General features: G+C 37.9%; 1 protein-coding gene across 2 annotated transcripts; it reads right to left on the bottom strand.

Moving 5' to 3' along the window:
- Positions 1-248: 248 nt before the first annotated feature.
- LHX8 (LIM homeobox 8) lies at positions 249-19,009 on the bottom strand. Of its 2 annotated transcripts, none has more exons than XM_087889829.1 (8): positions 18,725-19,009; positions 16,371-16,463; positions 15,110-15,274; positions 11,761-11,882; positions 7,785-8,005; positions 6,626-6,729; positions 3,743-3,838; positions 249-2,633 (listed from the first exon to the last, which is right to left on the bottom strand). In XM_087889829.1, the coding sequence occupies exons 1-8, from the start codon at positions 18,800-18,802 to the stop codon at positions 2,427-2,429; spliced, it is 1,086 nt and encodes a 361-aa protein (XP_087745955.1). In that variant the 5' UTR covers positions 18,803-19,009; the 3' UTR covers positions 249-2,426. The 2 variants fall into 2 exon arrangements, with proteins under 2 accessions (XP_087745955.1, XP_087745956.1); XM_087889830.1 differs by having other exon boundaries at positions 18,163-19,003.
- Positions 19,010-19,208: the final 199 nt, after the last annotated feature.

Here is a 19,208-nt window from a genome sequence, read left to right as displayed (position 1 = left end):
ACCAGAAAAATAGGAAAGTGTAAAATAGCTTAATAGTGCATTTTCTTTTTGTAATGTGCATCATTAATGTTCAATGTCTATCTACATTTAAATTATTTCACATCAAGTTGTCATTATCCTCTAATTTAGAGATTTCCAGATTCAACAGTTACAGAGTCTGCTTTCTGCTTATATCTTTACAACTAGTAAAATCATGCTGTTTTTTATTTTTAAAAAAACCACAATTATACCATTAACACATTGCCATATTTGTTTGGCATGCTACAACAGAAGGCTTTATTTAGGTCAATTGGAGAATGCTGGCAATTGAAATTTTGCCAATTTGTGGACATAAGCTTTGAAGTATAGGCTGCATGTAACTCAAATACAAGTAATACTTTAATAACAATAACTTACAGATACAAACTAATGATGAACTATAATTTCACAAAGAATTGTAAACATTTTGCACAATTGTCAGTCCTGTCTTTTAGGCAAAGTGCTCTTTTGATGATAAATAAATTAACAAACACATAGCTAGAATGGACTACTTCCAGACAATACAAAAAAAAAGATGTTTCTCTTCAATAAAGTTTGTAAACATACAGTATTTATGGAGAAAGCCATAAAAGTGTCCTGCAAGCCATCTATACTTACATACTTGGGCAACTAAATGGTCTTCAAAACACTTTGGATGCTATTTAAGATTAAATTGATTTTCAATGACAGAGTACAATAGGTGACTCAGAATGTATCTCCTTAATCTCATGTCCCTGAAATAAATAAATCAGATGTGATTTATTGGCAGTTGTGTCAGTGAATGGGTTAGCAAAGACTGGAGTCCAAGAGCAGAAGGTGAATGAGCTACAAAAATAGAAAGATTTTTGATCAGCCTGGCTGGAAGTACAAAAATATTACTTGTGAATAAAAAAAACCCAATTGTATTGATATGGCTGGGATACTAACAAGCTGTACCCATTTCACAGCTTGTGAAAAAGTCCATGTCTAGAAAGACAGTGCCTTCCAGATGTTCATACCCTTGGTGATGCCTGCTTCTCCCAAATGAACTGTGTTTATATCTGTAGTTCTGCAAGTTGCAGGGAAGGAATTTTATTGCAACTTCATTTAATGTCTTGCTGAGCACATCTACAACTAAGAAAATTTTCATCATAAATATATAGAGTACTTTAAATGATGATAGCTATTTCAGCTAAAAGGAGAAGCCACAGCTTTTGTTAGAGCTAGGTGTTCTTTTTAATCAACAGTGGGTATCAAAATATGCCTAGAATAAGGTCAATGTACCTTAATATATATATTTCTTTCATCTACATGAACAATTTGATTATGAAGTGTATGTCTGTGTTTTAAGTGCTATGTAAATAATACCTTTTAACATTTGGGGAAGGGGTTGGACTATATTCCTTTACTCCTTTAAAATGTGATATTCAAATGGTGTGATAGGTGGAATGTGGTGCTTAAACATTTCATTATTTCCTTAATTCACAAAAGGATATACTGGAGAAGAAAATCCCAATCTCATTGTATTGAAGAAGAAAAAAGAGTTCTAGCTATGGACAAATCCAGAGCTAGAGTTGAATATAATCCCAAATACACTTTGGGAATAGAGCTTGCAAAATAATTGTAATATGGCTTAATACCTACTCATAGCTCCCGTGACCTAAAAACCTACTAGAAATGGTCAAATAAAGTTCTACTGTTATCATGAAGGTCTGTGAAAGGTCATGGGGAGAGCAACCTCATTATCAATCATCCAACTATTATTTAAAAAAAAATAATCTTGCCTGCGAATTATCTCGCTTTTCTTTGAAGAATTCTTGTATCCCCCATATTGATAGATAACTATAAGAATAAGGGCAAACATTGTATACTGCAAACCTGAAAGGAATCTTTGGAAAAGTAATATGAAAAATTCAAGAAGGTATGTAGGAAATGATGCTATCATATTTTAAGTCTAGGATTTAGAATTCCACTAGTGGGTGGGGAGAATAGTTCTTTACACTGAACTTATGCCTGTGATTCTATATTGCAAATGGATAGAACCATATTAATTACACATAATTCCATTCTTTCCATGCAATTTCAACAAATGCAAGAAGCCTCAGAATCAACTCCTTTAACAAAGTGAAATAATAAATTAGTAGCACACTTTAAAGCATTTATTCTGAGGAGAAATATTATATGTAAAGCTCCCGTTTCCTTCTGAGCCGATAGCAGACATTGCTACTCTCATCTCAAATGTCTCTCTGCAACAGTAGGTCATGGAGTTTTTAATTTTTTTTAAACAACTCCCTGGAAAAGCTAGGGTTTCTCACAAATATGATATTGGACACAAAATAAAGGCAGAATTGGCAGCCTATGGGTTGCATGGTGCCCAACCCTGAGCTAAAGGATTCATTTCACCCAATCTTCTCAAGTCCACAGAGTAGTTATAGCAAGCCACTGTACCTACCATCCATGTAACTATGGAGAGCTGTTAACATTGTCCCATCTTGTGGCACATATGCTGAATATGCCATTTCTTCTAACATTGGTGGTGAAAGCCTAGAAGTTTGGACTGTTGAAACAGGAGCAGTGGATGAGTGGTTGGGGCTAACGTGTTTCTTATGGCGTGCTCTACAATTTTGAAACCATACCTGGAAATGAAACAAAAAACCCCAAGAATTTGGTTAGTTGTTAGACTTTTATTTTCATGCTAAACAGATGAATTAAAAACATAGTTATTAGTTGCAATTTTTGCATTGTGTCATCCAGATAGAATCCAGTTCATAAAATCTCATATTTTTTCTCTCTAGTCATATATACTGTAATGACTACTGTAATGCTCTCTACATGGGGCGAGGAGTACCCAGAGGCTCCAACTGGTGCAGAATGCGGCCGCGCGGGGGATTATGGGAACGATGGGGCGCTCCCATGTGACATCCCTCCTGCGCGAGCTGCATTGGCTTCCGGTGGTCTTCCGGGTGCACTTCAAGGTGTTGGTTACCACCTTTAAAGTGCTTCATGGCTTAGGGCCTGGGTACTTACGGGACCACCTTCTGCCACCGATAGCCTCCCACCGGCCAGTACGCTTCCACAGAGAGGGACTCTTCAGGGTGCTGTCGGCCAGACAATGTCGGCTGGCGACCCCCAGGGGGAGTGCCTTCTCTGTGGCAGCACTTGCCCTCTGGAACGACCTGCCCCCAGAGATACGTAGGATACCAGATCTCCATGCTTTTCACCGTGCCCTTAAAACTTTTTTATTTCATCAAGCTGGGCTGGCATAATCCCCCCCTTAGATATTTTTAGATATTTTTAACTGTAAATTGATTTTAGTTGGGGTGTTTTAAATTTATTGGGCCAAAATTTGTTTAATTCTTTTAAAAATTTTAAATTTTGTATGTGATGTTTTTATTCTTGGCTGTTCACCACCCTGAGTCCAGCAGAAAGGCGGTATAAAAATTTAATAAAATAAATAAATAAAAATAAATAATATACATACCCTATAGAAGCTCTATAGAAGATTACATACACAATCATTATAACTATGACTTGCATTGCTGATAACTATAAATCATATTGCTTCAGCCATGTGGAAATATTTAATAGGAAACATTAACTGTATATTTTTCTCTTGGAAAAATAAGTTTCTGAAATATTATAAGCTATTAAAAATTATTTTAACTAAAAATATACTGGGCTTTTTTAACTTTATAAAAGTGGAGAACTTTGGTCACAACACTTGTGAAATATGCAGTATAGTTACTTGTATCACACGCCTGCTCAAGCCTGTTCTTTCTGCCAGTTTTTGCAGTGTTTGTGCATCTGGATTGTTATCCTGAGCAAACTGTGCTTGCATTACCTGTAAAAAAAAATTAGCATGTTTTATGACATACTGACAAAAACTGCACAAATAATCAATCATGCTGTAGCCTCAATAGTACTTTTGAAGCAAAAAGTACTATTGAGGAATAGAGCTTGCAAAATAATTGTAATATGGCTTAATACCTATTCATAGCCCGAATGACCTAAAAACTTACTACAAATGGTCAAATAAAGTTCTATTGTTATCATGGAGGCCTGTGAAAGTGCATGGATTTACTAAAGGCTTATAATCATAGCAAGGGACTAGAGCAGAGTTGACCTGAATTCTTAAAAAAATTCAAAAAAATCAAAGCAAAATAAACCCTAATCCTAACCCTAATTTATCATTGAAATACATACAAAAGGAATTTATCATCAGGCCTTTTAATCATGTCTATGTAACACATTCATCTTATGAAATGTTACTTTCAACTTGCATTTTATCAGGTCAAAATATGAGAATCACATATTTGTTTCACAAAACATACCAAATTTTCCCTTCCCTAATTTCTTTGTTCATAGTTAGCTCAGGAATTCTTATACTGTCTTAGTTTGCCAGTAGCATGTACAAGACAGGTGGTAAAGTTGATTACAGGTAGTCCTCGACTTACGACCACAATTGAGCCCAGAATTTCTTTTGCTAAGCGAGATATTTGTTAAGTGAATTTTGCCCCATTTTACGACCTTTCTTGCCAAAGTTGTTAAGTGAATCACTGCAGTTGTTAAGTTAGTAACACAGTTGTTAAGTGAATCCAGCTTCCCCATTGACTTTGCTTGTCAGAAGGTTGCAAAAAGTGATCACAATGAGTTGGGACACTGCAACCATCATAAATTAAATACCAGCTGCCAAGCATCTGAATTTTGATCATGTGACCACAAGGATGCCATAACGGTCTGGAAAATGCTCATAAGTCACTTTTTATAGTGTCATTTAACTTTGAACAATCACTAAAGAAGTGATTGTACATCGAGGACCACCTGTAAACTGTAAATAGATCACAACACAGAGCTCTTGCTAAAACTTTGCCCTACAGTGTTGCCTGGGATAGTCATCTAAATAGTCTAAAATGTATATGATATAATAGATTGGATTTTCTCCAAACTGATATACACTAGGATTTCTGAACTAAAGGTATTCCTCGACTTATGACCACAATTCAGCCCAGAATTTATGTTGCTACAGGAGAATTTTGTTAAGTGAGTTTTGCCCCCATTTTATGACTTTTCTTGCCACATTTGTGAAGTAAATCATGGCAGTTGTTAAGTTAGTAACACGGGTGTTAAGTGAATCTGGCTTCCCCATTGGCTTTGCTTATCAGAAAATTGCAAAAGGGGATCACATGACCCTGGGAAACAGCAACGCTCATAAATATGAAACAAGTGTCTGAATTTTGATCACGTGACCATGGGGATGCTGCAAAGGTCGTAACTGTGAAAAATGGTCGTAAGTCATTTTTTCCAGTACCATTGTAACTTCGAACAGTCACTAAATGAAGTGTTGTAAGTGGAGGACTACCTGTACTAGTATGTCAGCTTTCTTATGTTCCCTAAATAAGATCCTAAAATATATAATTTCACATAAGAAAAGTAAACATAATGTACTGGAAATAATTCTGCCAATTGTAGAATTTTCAGTTAAGATTCTCCTTTTTTGTCTCTTCACTTCCTTTATTCTTGGTTATTGTTATTTTGTGTTTTTTTATTTTATATTTGTTATTTTGACGGCAGTTTATCTTGTTCTAAATATATGGTAAACCATTTTCAGTGCACATCTTATTTAAAGAGGTGGGGTTTAAATTTTAATCAAAATAAAAACATTTAATTTAAATGTTAAGTAAATATCCTACCTGTATGTATATTTACAAGATCAGAATTAATATCTGAAACACTAACACTTAGACTTAAACAATTAAAACAAATTTTATTATTTTAATTGCAAACCAACAATTAAAGAAAACTCCTAAAAGGATGACAGCATTATGGTGGCCAATGCAATAGAGAATTAAATAAGCAGTTAAGAAGAACGCTAAAATGTATTAAGTCTCCAGTTTATTTACAACAAAATAACGCAATAATGCAGTAATTGAATACAGGAAGAAATTTGGTTCATAGACATTTTCCTTTGCACTTATTTTGCAGCAATTGTGGCTTGTATAGAGTAACCTATTCTACAGTACAAAGATATCAACTTGTTTACAATATTATGAACACAATTAAGCAGCCAATGCTAAATTAATCCCATCATTTAACTATGACACTCTGCTTGGAGTGAAGAACAACAGTTTTTTGATTGTCACATGCTATTGCATTTACATGGCATCAAAAATATGAAAAAGCGTATGTTCCTTGGAAATCTGTCGCTTGCACAGTTCCTAGTATCTTTCTTCATGTTACATAGAACTGAAACTATTTAACCTCCTATTGCGATTATGGGAGTCCTGCAAATGTCTGATTTAATGAAATTCATCAAGTAGTCAAAATAGATCAGCATTTATGCTTCCACTTTGCAGAATTACTAACTGCCTTGAGGGAAATTGAAAAGCTTGAAGAGTAACTAATTCATACGAAACAGCGAAAGCTTACAAATTTATTCCAGGAACATGCTGTGCCTTAGTATTAAGAGAAATCATATACCATTGAGCGTATAATTTCTTTATAAACAACTAATTTATACAGAATTTTTAAAATTATGCACCGTGTACAATTGTTATGCTTCTTCATCATGGCTATGCTCAGCTCCCCACCATAGCTCTGATTATAGCAATCTACGATTCAATGGTTCTACCTGCAGCTGATCTGCTGTGAAACTGGTTCGAGCTCTTTTTGCTGGTTTGGGATGATTAACATCTTGCTCTGTTAATAATGCACCTTCTACACTAATACCATTCCCTGAAATTAAAGAGAGAAGAAGTCCAATTGTAGCACTGATGTTAGTTATTATTTACAGATATTCCTTTATAATCAACTTCTAGTATTCAGAATATACTTAAACTACGAAAATATCCATTATTTACTATTTTGAAACAGATAGTCTGGAATTTGAATATTTATATACATTTTACATATTTCATAATTATTCAGAATAACGAAATAATTTAAAGCTGTTTTTCAGAGTAACATCTGTATTAAAAACCTAGTCTATGTCTAAAAATAAATTCACGAGCTACCAGACAGATTACAACATGCAGGTAAAAATTAGTTTTATTTTGCAATTAGCAGAGGTAAATAATCCAATAAAATCAATGTTCATATAGATAACTACTATCTAGTTTCATAGACACAACTTTTCTCATTGGCTAAATTTTGACAACCAAATCTACCCAATTGAAAACATTGAAATGAAGTGAGCATATGTTTCCTTAAAAAGGCAGTCAATGTTAATATGTTTTGAAATCTAATTATGCCAAACAACCTATTATGCCTTGTTTTGACATTTTTAGTGAAGTCTTTTTTTAAAAACACCTTTTACCACTCAGAATATTATCACCAAAATGCTTAATACAAATAAAAAATACAGGTAATCTGTATTCTGACAACTAGTGTTTTAGGATAATTTTCACCACAGCCATATTCCTGATCATGATTAAAATTCTCCAGACAGGTTAAAAGCTACTGAAAGTCAACTTCTCTTAATGCTGTATCCACACTATCAATGACACATTAACTTATCCAGCTAGAAATTGATTTTCAAAATGCGTTCAAAAATTGACTTTAAGATTCAGGATGGCATGTGAATCTTAAAGTATAGACGTAAGGAAGAACACAGAAGCTTTATGAGCTATCCTACGTGGATACCCACACCAATTAATTAACAGTAAAAGGACAGTGGAAAACTGGTTTGTAAAATGCTGGAGGAGAAGGAACTATCTGCATCTCCAGAAGAATGAATTCTGTTCTGGGGACCAGAACTGAAAAGGCCTTTCCTAGGACAAAAGGAAACTTACCGTTTTCAACTTCTCTTTTCAAGTTGTCCAACATGCAATCATAATGCACCCTACAGAGGACTTTCTCTTCAACCAAAGCAAACTCCTCTCCTGTGGAGAGCTGCCTTTTGCAGGAGAAACAGGCAAAGCAGGCCAGATGATACACGTTTCCCTTGGCTCTTCGAACCCAGTCAGTAGAATGGATGTGCCTACCACAGCGAGAACAGCGTGTTCCGTACCGTCTACAGAAGAAGAGGAAGAACGAATGAAACAAAAGTCATGAACCTGATTCTGTAACATTATTTTGCCTGAAATTTACATTAAATGCTATTGGCCTCATAAAAACCCAAATTTGGATTGTTTAATTTCTATTGCATTTTATCAACCAACAGAAAAATTGCTTTTGTATTGTTGACAAGTCATTCCTTTATGCCTTCCAGGGCTTCTGAAGAAAACCATAAGGGAGATACCTAAGCATAATACCTAACGGGGTTATTCAGGAACCCCAATGTTATATTATATACATGAGGTTATACTGGATTTTACCTTGATGTAGTTGAAATTGCTAATCCTTTTCAACTGTGTTTCTTTGTGAAATGTATCATCAGTCAGCTAGAATCCTTAATCTTTTGAATTCCATGTTTTTTTAAAAGCCCAAATGTCAAGAGACATGCTATTTTGAACAAATATGCTATTTTGTGTTCAAATGATCATTTAAAAGCAGGGGGAGAGTACACACAATATTTAAAACAAAAATAATGGACTGTTAAAAATCCAAACAAAATGGTTTAATTGTAATAGCAACAAAATGATGGAAGTAAGATATTAGAACTCAGCACTAGCAGTGAAAACCAAAATTAACCATCCAACCCCAGTAAATGCTTCGCAAATTTGGTCAAGATTTAGGCAAACAGTAGATTCTTTCTTGATTTCAGATTATGGAGTATACCATCAGAAATGCTCTTCAGGCACACAATACTGGATATAGATTAAATCAGGGGTGAAATCCAGCAGATTCTGACAGGTTCTGGAGAACCGGTAGCGGAAATTTTGAGCAGCTCGGAGAACCGGCAGTGGAAATTTTGAGTAGTTCAGAGAACCGGCAAATGCCACCTCTGCCTGGCCCCAGAGTAGGGTGGGAATGGAGATTTTGCAATATCCTTCTGCCAGGAGTGGGGAGGGAATGGGGATTTTGCAGTATCCTTCCCCTGTAATGGGATGGGAATGGAGATTTTGCAGTATCCTTCCCTGCCACGCCCACCAAGCCACACCATGCCCACCAAGCCACGGCCACAGAACCAGTAGTAAAAAAAGATTGTATTTCACCACTGGATTAAATACATTATATTTATATACTGGAATCTATGGGAAATTAATGGCATGGGCATCAAAGAGCAATAGAACAATAGTTACTACTGTTTTATCATACCATATTAAGTCACATATTTGTGTCTTAATAAAAGGAAGAGTAGGGCATTTCATCTTTGCCCATTGCTGAAAATGCAAGAGCCCTATTTTCATAGAAAATTGTATCTTTCTCTTTATTAAAATTGTTGAAAGAGAGCCTCCAGTTTGGATGAAGACCACAGTAAAATCAATATCTACCTCCATTCTAATCCCAATCGGATGACTCAATTATGAGTAAAAGGAAAAAAAGATATATATATATATATATTTAATATATATATATATATTAAAAATGATCAATATCTCAGAATCATTTGGCTTTTAAAAAGAGATATGATATGCTTTCCATAGCCTATTTAATTTCCTCATAACCTATAATTTATGAACAATTTTCAAGGGCAGCTCCACACAAGAGTGTTTTGCAGTAATCCAAATAGATGGTTTCTGCTAAGTGAGATGATAGAGATTTCATATATAGAAACACTTGTTTAAATATTTTGACAATATTCACTCACTCTATTGCTATCAACTGAAAGAAAAATAAACTGAGAATGTTAAGAAACGTATGATAGAGTGTGCAACAGCACCACTAAACCTGCCAAAAAATCAATGCCCAAAACATCTTTAGAAGTTTACTAAAATTTTCCAAACCTCAGATTTGAAAATTAAGGTTTCACAAATAATTATAATAAATAATGCAGGCCACCTATACTTACATATTTGGATTAAAAAATGTTGGTCAAGTATAACTAAAACGAGTTTCTCATTTGTTTATGTAAAATGAAAAGTGCAGGTTTATGCTGCGGTCATAAATCCCAAACCCTTAGTAATTAAATGCTACATTTTCACTTACTCTTTCAAATAGCAGTAGTTTACTCTAGCAGTAAAGTACTTCAGTGATGTATCTTAGTTGGTATGAATGCTCTGAAGAGAATGCAGGAATAGTTACTTCCCCATTGTGGAGACAGTGAACTAGAAATACTTTAGTGCTAGAGAAAGTAACTGCACTTTGTGAAGGTAAACAGATGCAGATAGGAAGAAGACAGTAAGACTGAACAGAAAACATCTTAGGAACTTTAAACTTTTTTTTTTAAACTTGAACCTACTGTCAAATAGAAAAAAAATCATCCAAGATAATTGTGTTTGTAGGGTCCTTGGTGCTCTCTGAGCTTGTTTTCTTGTAGAGGTTTCATTACCAACCTAGGTAACATCAGCAGTGCTAGAAGGGAGGGAGTTTTGCTCTATATTTATATACAAGTGGCCCTTGTAGCACTGCTAATGTTACCCAGTTAGGTAATGAAATGTCTTGAAGAAGACAACCAAGCTCAGACAGAAGGACACTAGAGTTCAACCGTGCACTACAAATATTCTCTTCTATTGACAAATGTGTTTTTCTAATTATGTATCACCCCAAGCAAATAATAATACTATTGGGCAATTTTTATGTTCCATCTAATGGGTAAAAGAGAAATAAAATAATGTTTTCATCAGGACCAGATATGTGACCCAGTAACATTAAGCACTTCATCCATTCTGATTTCAGTAAGAAAACTAATCAACTACCACACTGAGGGCAAAACAAATATTCCGGCCTCTGATCACATATTCTGGCATACACATTTTGAGGTATGCAAGGGGGAGTGGGGCCAACATATCATTCCCATTAGGACAAAGTAGGATTCCAGATTTCTAGTTCATTGAATATTAAAGTTACCATACACAATACAAGGATTTTAAAAAGCACCTGGAATTTTAGTAATTAGCTAAAAAAAAAAAAAACCCACAGCAAATATAATATGCTTAACATTAGCAATTACTTTTCAGCATGTACTTTTACACCTTCCTTTTAAATATAATATATTCAAAATAATTACCTGTAACCCCCATATTCCACCAAGTTTATAGAGTGGCCAAGGATTATATAGTTGTACATTGCCATCAATATTAATGGGCTTGACAAACCCACAGTAAATAAAAGCTTACAATTATCTGAACAAAACAAAAACAATTCTATTTTAGTGCCCAAATGAGAGTAGTGGTTGGCCAGCAGTGGCATGAATTGTTCATGCTTGTACTATGTTCCCTAGTACTCTTCAAGCTTCAAATTCCTCCTCACAGTATAAAAACCACAGTTCTTGAGTAATATTTTGACCAAAACTAGATAAAACGTACTTAGCTACAACCAATAGGGGTATGCAAAATCCTACTACACCCAGCATCACAAAATTACCAGGTCAAATAGCACCCTACAATATGGCTGCTGCTACCATTACATGATTAAACCAAAAGTCTGGGAGAAAACTCACTGTGTAAAGAAATCTAAATCTAAATTAATGTTTAGACTAAATCTGAAATCTAAATCTAAACTAATCTAGCAAGATGCAAAGTAAACTTTGCCTCTCTATATAAATAGTTTGTTTCTAGGAGAATCTTTTAAACTGAAAGTAAAGCTATACTATACATTTTGTGTCTTCAGATAATATTCCATCCAAAGCAAATTGAACATGCATCTTTACACAGAAAAAAACAGTCCACAGATTTACATTTGCTGTTTCAAAATAATAAAATGTACTTGAGTTGCACAGTATACCTGAAATAATCTAGTTTGCAGAAAATGTCTTTGTCTTTGATATAGCAACTGGTATGCCTTCCTAAAGAGGTCCTGCATACACTGCAGGAAAGACAGCGTACATGCCAGCACATATCATTTACCTAGGAAGGAAAAAGAAAATTGAAATCTGACATCACTTATTTGGGTAATTTATAAGAGTTAACAGTGTAAAATGATTTTAAAAAAGGTTCTAATATTGCACATATTTGAAAAGATAAAGCTGAGTTCCTGACGTTGTGATTCTGTTGAGAACAATGAGTTCCTTGACCTGTTTCTGGCTTGTTGAGTTTTGAACATAGACATATGTACAAATTATGTACAAATTATTTTAATAATAATAAATTTTAATAAAATATTAAATTATTTAATAATTGTAGTAGGAGTGAAGTGGCTAATAAGATTACAGACACACTTAATTCAAAATAGTATCATGTAAAATTATGTCAGCATGAACCTCTAATTCACAAACTAAGTGTAACAACTATGGCAATTGCCACTTGGTGAAATTTACCATTGATACCTCACGTCTTGAATTGTCCCACTACATCAGACAATATGCTGAAATATGTTCCTGTAGAGACATGCAATTTTTGTATCTTTTCATGTAGAAAAGTAAATTCATATATCTGAATAGGCACGTATAGAATTGCAGTGTCTAATCCTGGATAAGGAAGTTACGATAGACCATAGAGGTCGGAAGCATGTTTCATATAATTGAAACGAACCAAATTTTAGCACATTTAGACATGTATTAAGAGAATATAAGAGGGTTTTTCCTCTATCATTACTTTTAAGACATTCTTAATTTATGACACGAAGTTCAGAACATGATTAATAGGTGCATTCTAGTTCTCCTGTGACATCTTTTTTTGAAAATGAGAGCTATTTTTGCAGTCAAAACTATACATTTTATGAATATTAACATACAGTTTGATGTAAGTGTAAGATAAATCTACTTTCTTTGGACTGACAAAGATAATAAAATTGGCCTTAGTAAGATGTTATGTGAATGGTTTGTCAGTAATGCTATACTTTCAATAAGCAAAAATTATTTTTTCGACCCACACTGTATGATTTCTTAGAATTGAATTTCTGAAGTGCCTTTGAGCTTAAATTAAAATGTCAGCATACTACACTCAGGTTTGGTAAAATAATATCAATATATAAATAAATAATATTGCCTGAATATGAAAACAAATTAAAATTAGCATTAATGTTGTAGAATTGACTGTTAACTAGACAAATATTTTTTTTTGATATGTTATGTTGTGATATGTTATAGTACAATAGTTTAAAGTTACAACACTAAGAATTGGAAAATAATAGTTATACAATTTTCTGAATGTCTGGACTGGATGTTTTATAGCTAAATAATACCAATTACCCCATAAGAAATAAAAAAAAACCTTAAGATTTCTTTGATGCCGCTAGCAGTTTAGAAATAAAAAAAATATAGGGGCCAGAGAAAGTTAATAACATTCATGTATTTAGTATTCTTTTACAAGTTTATAATTGCATTTCAGTTTTCAAAAATTGCCTTACCCAACATCAATGTGTTTGATAATTTCCAGAACTTTGGCTTTAAACTTTTGGCATTGCATGCAACACATTAGGAAAGTTTGGTTTGTAGTTAAACAATAATAAATTGTTCTTTTGTTTACAGCAAATCAGCTCCTGTCATGTATTTCCCAAATTCAGTTTTTTAAAACTATGGGTAAATGAGAACATTACAAAAACTTCTGCAATAATTATTCCTGAATATACTGTTTATTAGTTATTAGGAAGACAATGGTTTTTTAAAGAAAAAACAGACACAAGCACAGGCTTAACATCATTGGATGATTTCACTGGATGTCATCTCAATAAAATGAGTCCATATGCGTTTTTAGAACTCATAGCTATGATCAATGTGGTCTGAGTCTATTTGTTTTTCAGTTCCTTTGGCAAGCTTTTAAATGTAGCATTTACTGTGGATAAATATTTAATACCAAGGTGTTCTAAGTCTAGTTTGAAGACTTAGGCTAAGATGTCCAGCAGGGAATGAAACAGGGTTTTTTTTTTGTTTTGAGAGGAAATATTCTACTCAACAACTCCATAGAGCTAAAAAGCAAGAAAAATATGAAAATAGCTTGTTTTAGCCTTAGGTCCTTATCAGCAGACAATTAAAGCAATTTGATTCTTGGAAAGTGACACTTCATAAATACATACATACATACAAAGATATTTATTTAGCCTGACTGAAATGTTGAATTATTTATAGGAAGCTATTGCCAAGTGCAGCAATATGTCAACTATAAAATCAAAACTACCGTCCTTTAACAATAAAATCAGGCTGCAGTTTAGATTAGATCCTTGCCCATTTACCCATAAGTCATTCATAAATTGCATTTAAATTTACTATATACAAATATTTAAAATCACTGTGCCTATAATTATAGAATGTGCTGAGAAGATGCTGTTTTACAACAAACATGTGAATTAAAAATCAACAATCTTTACTATATCTTAATGCATATTATCCCTGAACCCATTCATCGTTTAAATATTAAAATTAACATAAAGTATTGTTTGCCTTTTAATACTGCGCTGCCCTAACTTTCCTGAATTAATAGTGACCAAATATGCAAATTAATTCAAGAGTGTTATGTTATTTCTCAAAGGCCAAAGAAGATGATATTCTGCCAAGTTTCATAGAGGTACATTCAGTTGAATTTAATTTCCTTTAAACATTAAGTCTGGTTGATAGCAACCTGAATTAAGCTCACCTGATGTGATCCATTAAAACAAAGAAAGCAGAAGGCACGATTTGGAAATATTTGGGATGGCATCCGGGCTATTTTTTCAAATTAATCCCAAAGATATTTTATAATTACAAAGTATTTGAAAACTAAGTTTCTCTTTGTGATAACTTGCCACTGCTTATCTATTATAATGAAAGGGAATTATTTCAGCAATACTTTTTTCTTTCCAAAGTTGTATTTATTCTACAATCTTTTCTTCTGTACAACAAACAACTGCTATAGGTTGCAACAACGCTATTGAAGAGTCTTTAAAGTCAACAAATGTATCCACCAGGAAGAGTCACAATAGTCTGCAATCTTTATTCAGCTACAGAAAGTAAGGGTAGCTCTCCCCATTCCCACTATTCTTGCAGATAAGATAAGCAATATTCTAAAAGGCTGTTTCTGTTCCAGTCTTAAGCCATTTCTTCTCCCAGACAGAGAAGTTTATTTAGCTTATGCTGCAGCTCCCCTTCCAGAAAATTACTGCCATGCCAACTGGCAACTCTGCTAAATCCTTCTCATTCACAGACCCAGTGTTTGCTCACCTTCAGTAGGTACTTGTCCACAATCTCTAGACCACAACTATTACAGATGCATTTGCTGGACCCGCAGCTGCCTGAGCCAGAAGCCAGGGAACGGGGCGAAGAGGAGGGCGACAGCGGGGTGGAAGAAGAGCAAGAATCCTCATCAGCCACCACCTCTGGACTCACCTGTCACAGAGACACAAGCACAGGTCTGTCAACAGCGAGACTCTGTTCCTTCCCCCGCCCCCCTCCAGAGCCCATTCAATCCGAGTAATGGGGCAAAGGCTCTTTCGAAGCCTTTCCCGGCTCAGATCTACTACTACGACACAAGCCCGATTGGCGGCATTGTCTATGGAGATTCTTAGCCACCCAGGTCATTCTTTTTGTCCCAAAGGAGTTTTTTCCCCCCAGTTCCTCAAGAGGCAACTTGGACTGCCTTTGTTTTTTCTTTGAAGACGTTTCGCTTCTCATCCAAGAATCGAAGAAGCTTCTTGGATGAGAAGCGAAACGTCTTCAAAGAAAAAAAAAAACCACTAGAAAGTCCAAGTTGCCTCTCGGAAAAAAAAGTATATTTTGGGACGTGATTGGCGACGGGGTTTTTTTTTTTTCCCCTTGCCGCTACTTTCATCTCATCTTAAACCACCCCTTCAAGGCAATGCGCTCCATCTCAAGCCAACAACAAGGACAATCTCCAAGCGTGTAAAAACCCGTTAGGGTTAAGTCAGGCGGCTGTGACGAGCCCCGAGGACAGGCTGAGGCAATCGAGGCACCGCCGGCTGAGGAGAATCAACGCCGCGTGCTACAACTCCCAATCACCTCGGCTTGCGAGGCCGCCTTTTCCCGCCCTCTCTCCCCTTGGCGTCTTCTTACTCCCGAAACCTCGTTTCTTTGGGGACCCTCCTCACAAGTTCGGGCTCAGAGCCGCCGCCGCCGCCCCGTTCCCTCCGGAAAGCAAAGAAGGGGGTCGCTCGCGCCTGCATTCGCCCAATCAGCTCCCTCGCCAAATCAAGGCGGGAATTGGAACCCGGGGAGCCGCCGGCAGTGACCTTTTGGCACAGCCCTCCGCCTCGTGCCTGCCTGCCACGTTCAAGCGCTGTGAGGGCGCTTCTGGGGCCAGCTGTCCCTCCAGGAAAGTTCCAGCCAACCGATACAATCCCCCCCTCCCTTTCACGTGTTTCAACCCACTTGAAGGCCTTTGGCAAGTTCCAAGGACGCCTCCCCAAATAGTCCTCTCTCTCTCTCTTCCGTTTCGTCAGGGGGTTACGGCGCGAGTCCCTCTTACCAGCCCTGTGTCTCCGACGCTTTTCCGCCTCCTTCCAGTCACTGCGGCAGCGGCTGCCCCTCGCTCGCTCTCCTCAGCCATGAGCTTCGGGAACTGCAAAAGAGAGACCAGACCGCCTTAGCGCCTCTCCGAGAGCGCCGAGAACCCTGAGGCGAGGTTTCCTCAGTGTGCCTGTGAGGAGGAGGAGGAGGAGGAGAGGGAAGGAAGCGGGGCTGTCGGCCTCCCACCAAAGAAAGTTAAACAAGGGCAATTAGAGGGCGACGCCGACCCCCCCGCAAGTCAAACCTTCGAGCGCTAAGTGCAGCAGCAGCAGCAGCAGCCTCCCCAAAAGCCGGCCCGGCTGCCAGAGCCGGCCTCGATTTGAATGAAAATGCCTCAGCTTGCTTAGCGCTCGAGCGGCTCGCTGCAATTAAGAAGTCGCCCACCACTTCCAGCTCTGGCCTTCGGAGGTTGTAAATTGCCACTTAAAACTCTCCGGGAGGAGTTAATAGGCCGAGGGAACCACTCGACTCGAGAAATTATAACACACACACCACACACACACACAACTGACGGGAAAATGGAGAGTCCCATGAAAAGGAGAAGCCTTGAAACCAGAAGCCAGCTGAATTTAATTGAGGCGTCATTAAAAACAATTGGTCCTTGGGTCAACTGGAGGGAGGGGGCATACATAAGAAGGCTTGACACGGCGAGGCGGCTGGGCTCTTTCGACCTCCCTCAGCAACCCCGCTCGGGGGCCGAACAAAGCCGCCCCAGCCCTCGCTCTCTTATCAGCTTCTTCGAATCAGTCTCAATTACCTCAGGGTCGCCTCACTCGGAGGAGTTGCCTCCTGACCCTACCAGAGCCGTTAAAGAGACAGAGCTCAGGCAGCCTCGGCCGCAGACGACTGAGGGAGCCGAGTTTAGCCGTCTCCAGTCTGGAAAGACCCACCAAGGCGAATTTGTCTTACGGAGATTCTCAATCGTCCAGGCCGGTTGTCCCAAAAGTGCTTCGCCCACCAAGGCAACTAACTGGACTTTCTTGGGTGGTTTTTTTCTTTCATTGAAAACGTTTCGCTTCTCATTCAAGAAGCTTCTGCAGTTCTCAAAGAAAAAAAAAGTTCAATTGCAATTTTGGGAAAGAAAAAAAAAATCTTTGGGACCACCGAGGTGAAATTGCCACGGCGAAGACCGAACTGGCCCTGGGCGAGTTCTTCCCCGCCTTGGTCCCTCTCCTAGAACTTGCCTGGCACCTAACAACTGAGTTGGCACTCTTTCAGGGGTTTTGTTTTTTGTTTTAAATAAAAAGGCCCTTTAAATAAAAAGGGAAACGGGTCTCCACGTGTCAGAGAGTAAAGGCCGGAGCCAAATCTCACCCCCCCTCCCCGTGTTCCCTGCTTTGGCTCTTCGGGCAGGAGGACCCCGATGGAAGAATGCAGGACAGCCATCAACCCGCAACCCCGCGATCGCTTGGTGTTTCTTTCCCAGAAATGGAATATGGGGTTCAATTGATCTGGCGTCAGTCTGGCCAAATTAAAGCGAGTCGCTGTGTCTTTAACCAATTGACTCCGGGTTGAAATGAAAATTTCAATTAGCTGATACAAGTCCTAAATGAAGAAGAAAAAAAAAACTATGGGGAAAAAAATTAAGACGGTCTGCGATATATCACTTACCCCGGATTAGTCCCATAGAAGACAAAATAATGACTTTAGGATTCTGGCTCTGGCTTGTTGATTGCCGGGAAATGTATGTTAATAAAATAAAATTTAAAAACAACAACAACCAAGGTAGTCTGCTGGTTAGAATGTATTACCTTAAATAGTTCGAAGCCAGGAAACAATCCTCAAGCCACACGAAGGCTTAAAGTCAAGGGACTACTCCAGAGTAAGTGGCTGAAGCGGCGCCAATCCTCTAGCCTAAATATTCGATTAATTTAGATTTCCTCCCGCAGATGTTTCGTACTAACGTTTCCTATTTAACTGAAAAGTCAGATTAGGGGGAAAAAATAAATACAGGCAAAACTGTAGTTTATCCTCTCCTTGAATCTCCTTTGCAGCTGGGGCCACTGATTTGGCGTCAGGTCAGACCGTGCTAAGTTTGCTTTCAGATATTTTGGAATCGGAGGAAGAAAACGCATCCACCAGACGAAAGTCGCCCAGCGCAGGAAAAGAACCGGGAAGGGAGAGAAGCTTTTGCTAACCCCGCGATCAACCAGCCCAAGTGGTTTCACTGAAAGACACGAAATTACTCCGGAGCAAAGGGCCTATTGCAGGTGGGCCGGGGGAAAAAAAAAGGCAAGGCAAATTCGAATCCGCTTCGGTTCATAGAGAGCTCAGAGCAGGAAGGCGAGCTGCTTTAGAAAACTCCCGGCTCACCTTCTCCGTCGCGAGGCGAAGCGCTGGCACGTCCTTCTCCAGTTTACACACAAACATCTGGCTGCTCTTCCAATACATGGCCCAGGGCTGGGAGCGCTCCTCGCAGACCCCCTCCCCCCGCACGGAAAAAGCCTCTCCGAAGTCCACCGGGCCGAAAAGGAGCGCCCGAGCCTCCCGATCTCCTCCTCCTCCTCCTCCTCTTCCTCCTCCTCTTCCCGGACTTGGGATCCTCGCCGTTTCCCGCCAGCCCTCTTCCTAAGCGCTCTGCTCGCCTTCACTGAGGTCAGACCCTGGCAGAAAAAAAAGTTTTGCTTTCAAGGGGGTGGACCCTGCAAAGATGGAGCGCGCCTCTTGGCTGGCTGCTGGAGCCTCACCTCCTGGCGTAAAACCCGCCTTCCAGCCACGGCCAGATCGCTATCGCCACCAAGCCAAAAGAGTCGCTCTGGGGAGCGCCTTTTTCTGCCGTTTGGATTTTTTTTTTTTT

The sequence above is a fragment of the Pantherophis guttatus genome, chromosome 3 (genome assembly GCF_059756535.1).
Source record: "Pantherophis guttatus breed Tessera chromosome 3, ASM5975653v1, whole genome shotgun sequence".
NCBI classification, from domain to species: Eukaryota; Metazoa; Chordata; class Lepidosauria; order Squamata; family Colubridae; genus Pantherophis; species Pantherophis guttatus.
Note: the sequence above shows the minus strand (reverse complement) of the source record. Positions and strands in the feature narration are given on the sequence as shown.

Coding starts and splice junctions, on each gene's coding strand:
- LHX8 (XM_087889829.1), bottom strand. CDS start 18,802: ATGTATTGGAAGAGCAGCCAGATGTTTGTGTGTAAACTGGAGAAGGAC. Junction 16,464..18,724: donor TTCGCCTCGCGACGGAGAAG/GTGAGCCGGGAG, acceptor TCTCTTTTGCAG/TTCCCGAAGCTCATGGCTGA. Junction 3,839..6,625: donor TCACAGCAGATCAGCTGCAG/GTAGAACCATTG, acceptor TTTTTTTTACAG/GTAATGCAAGCACAGTTTGC.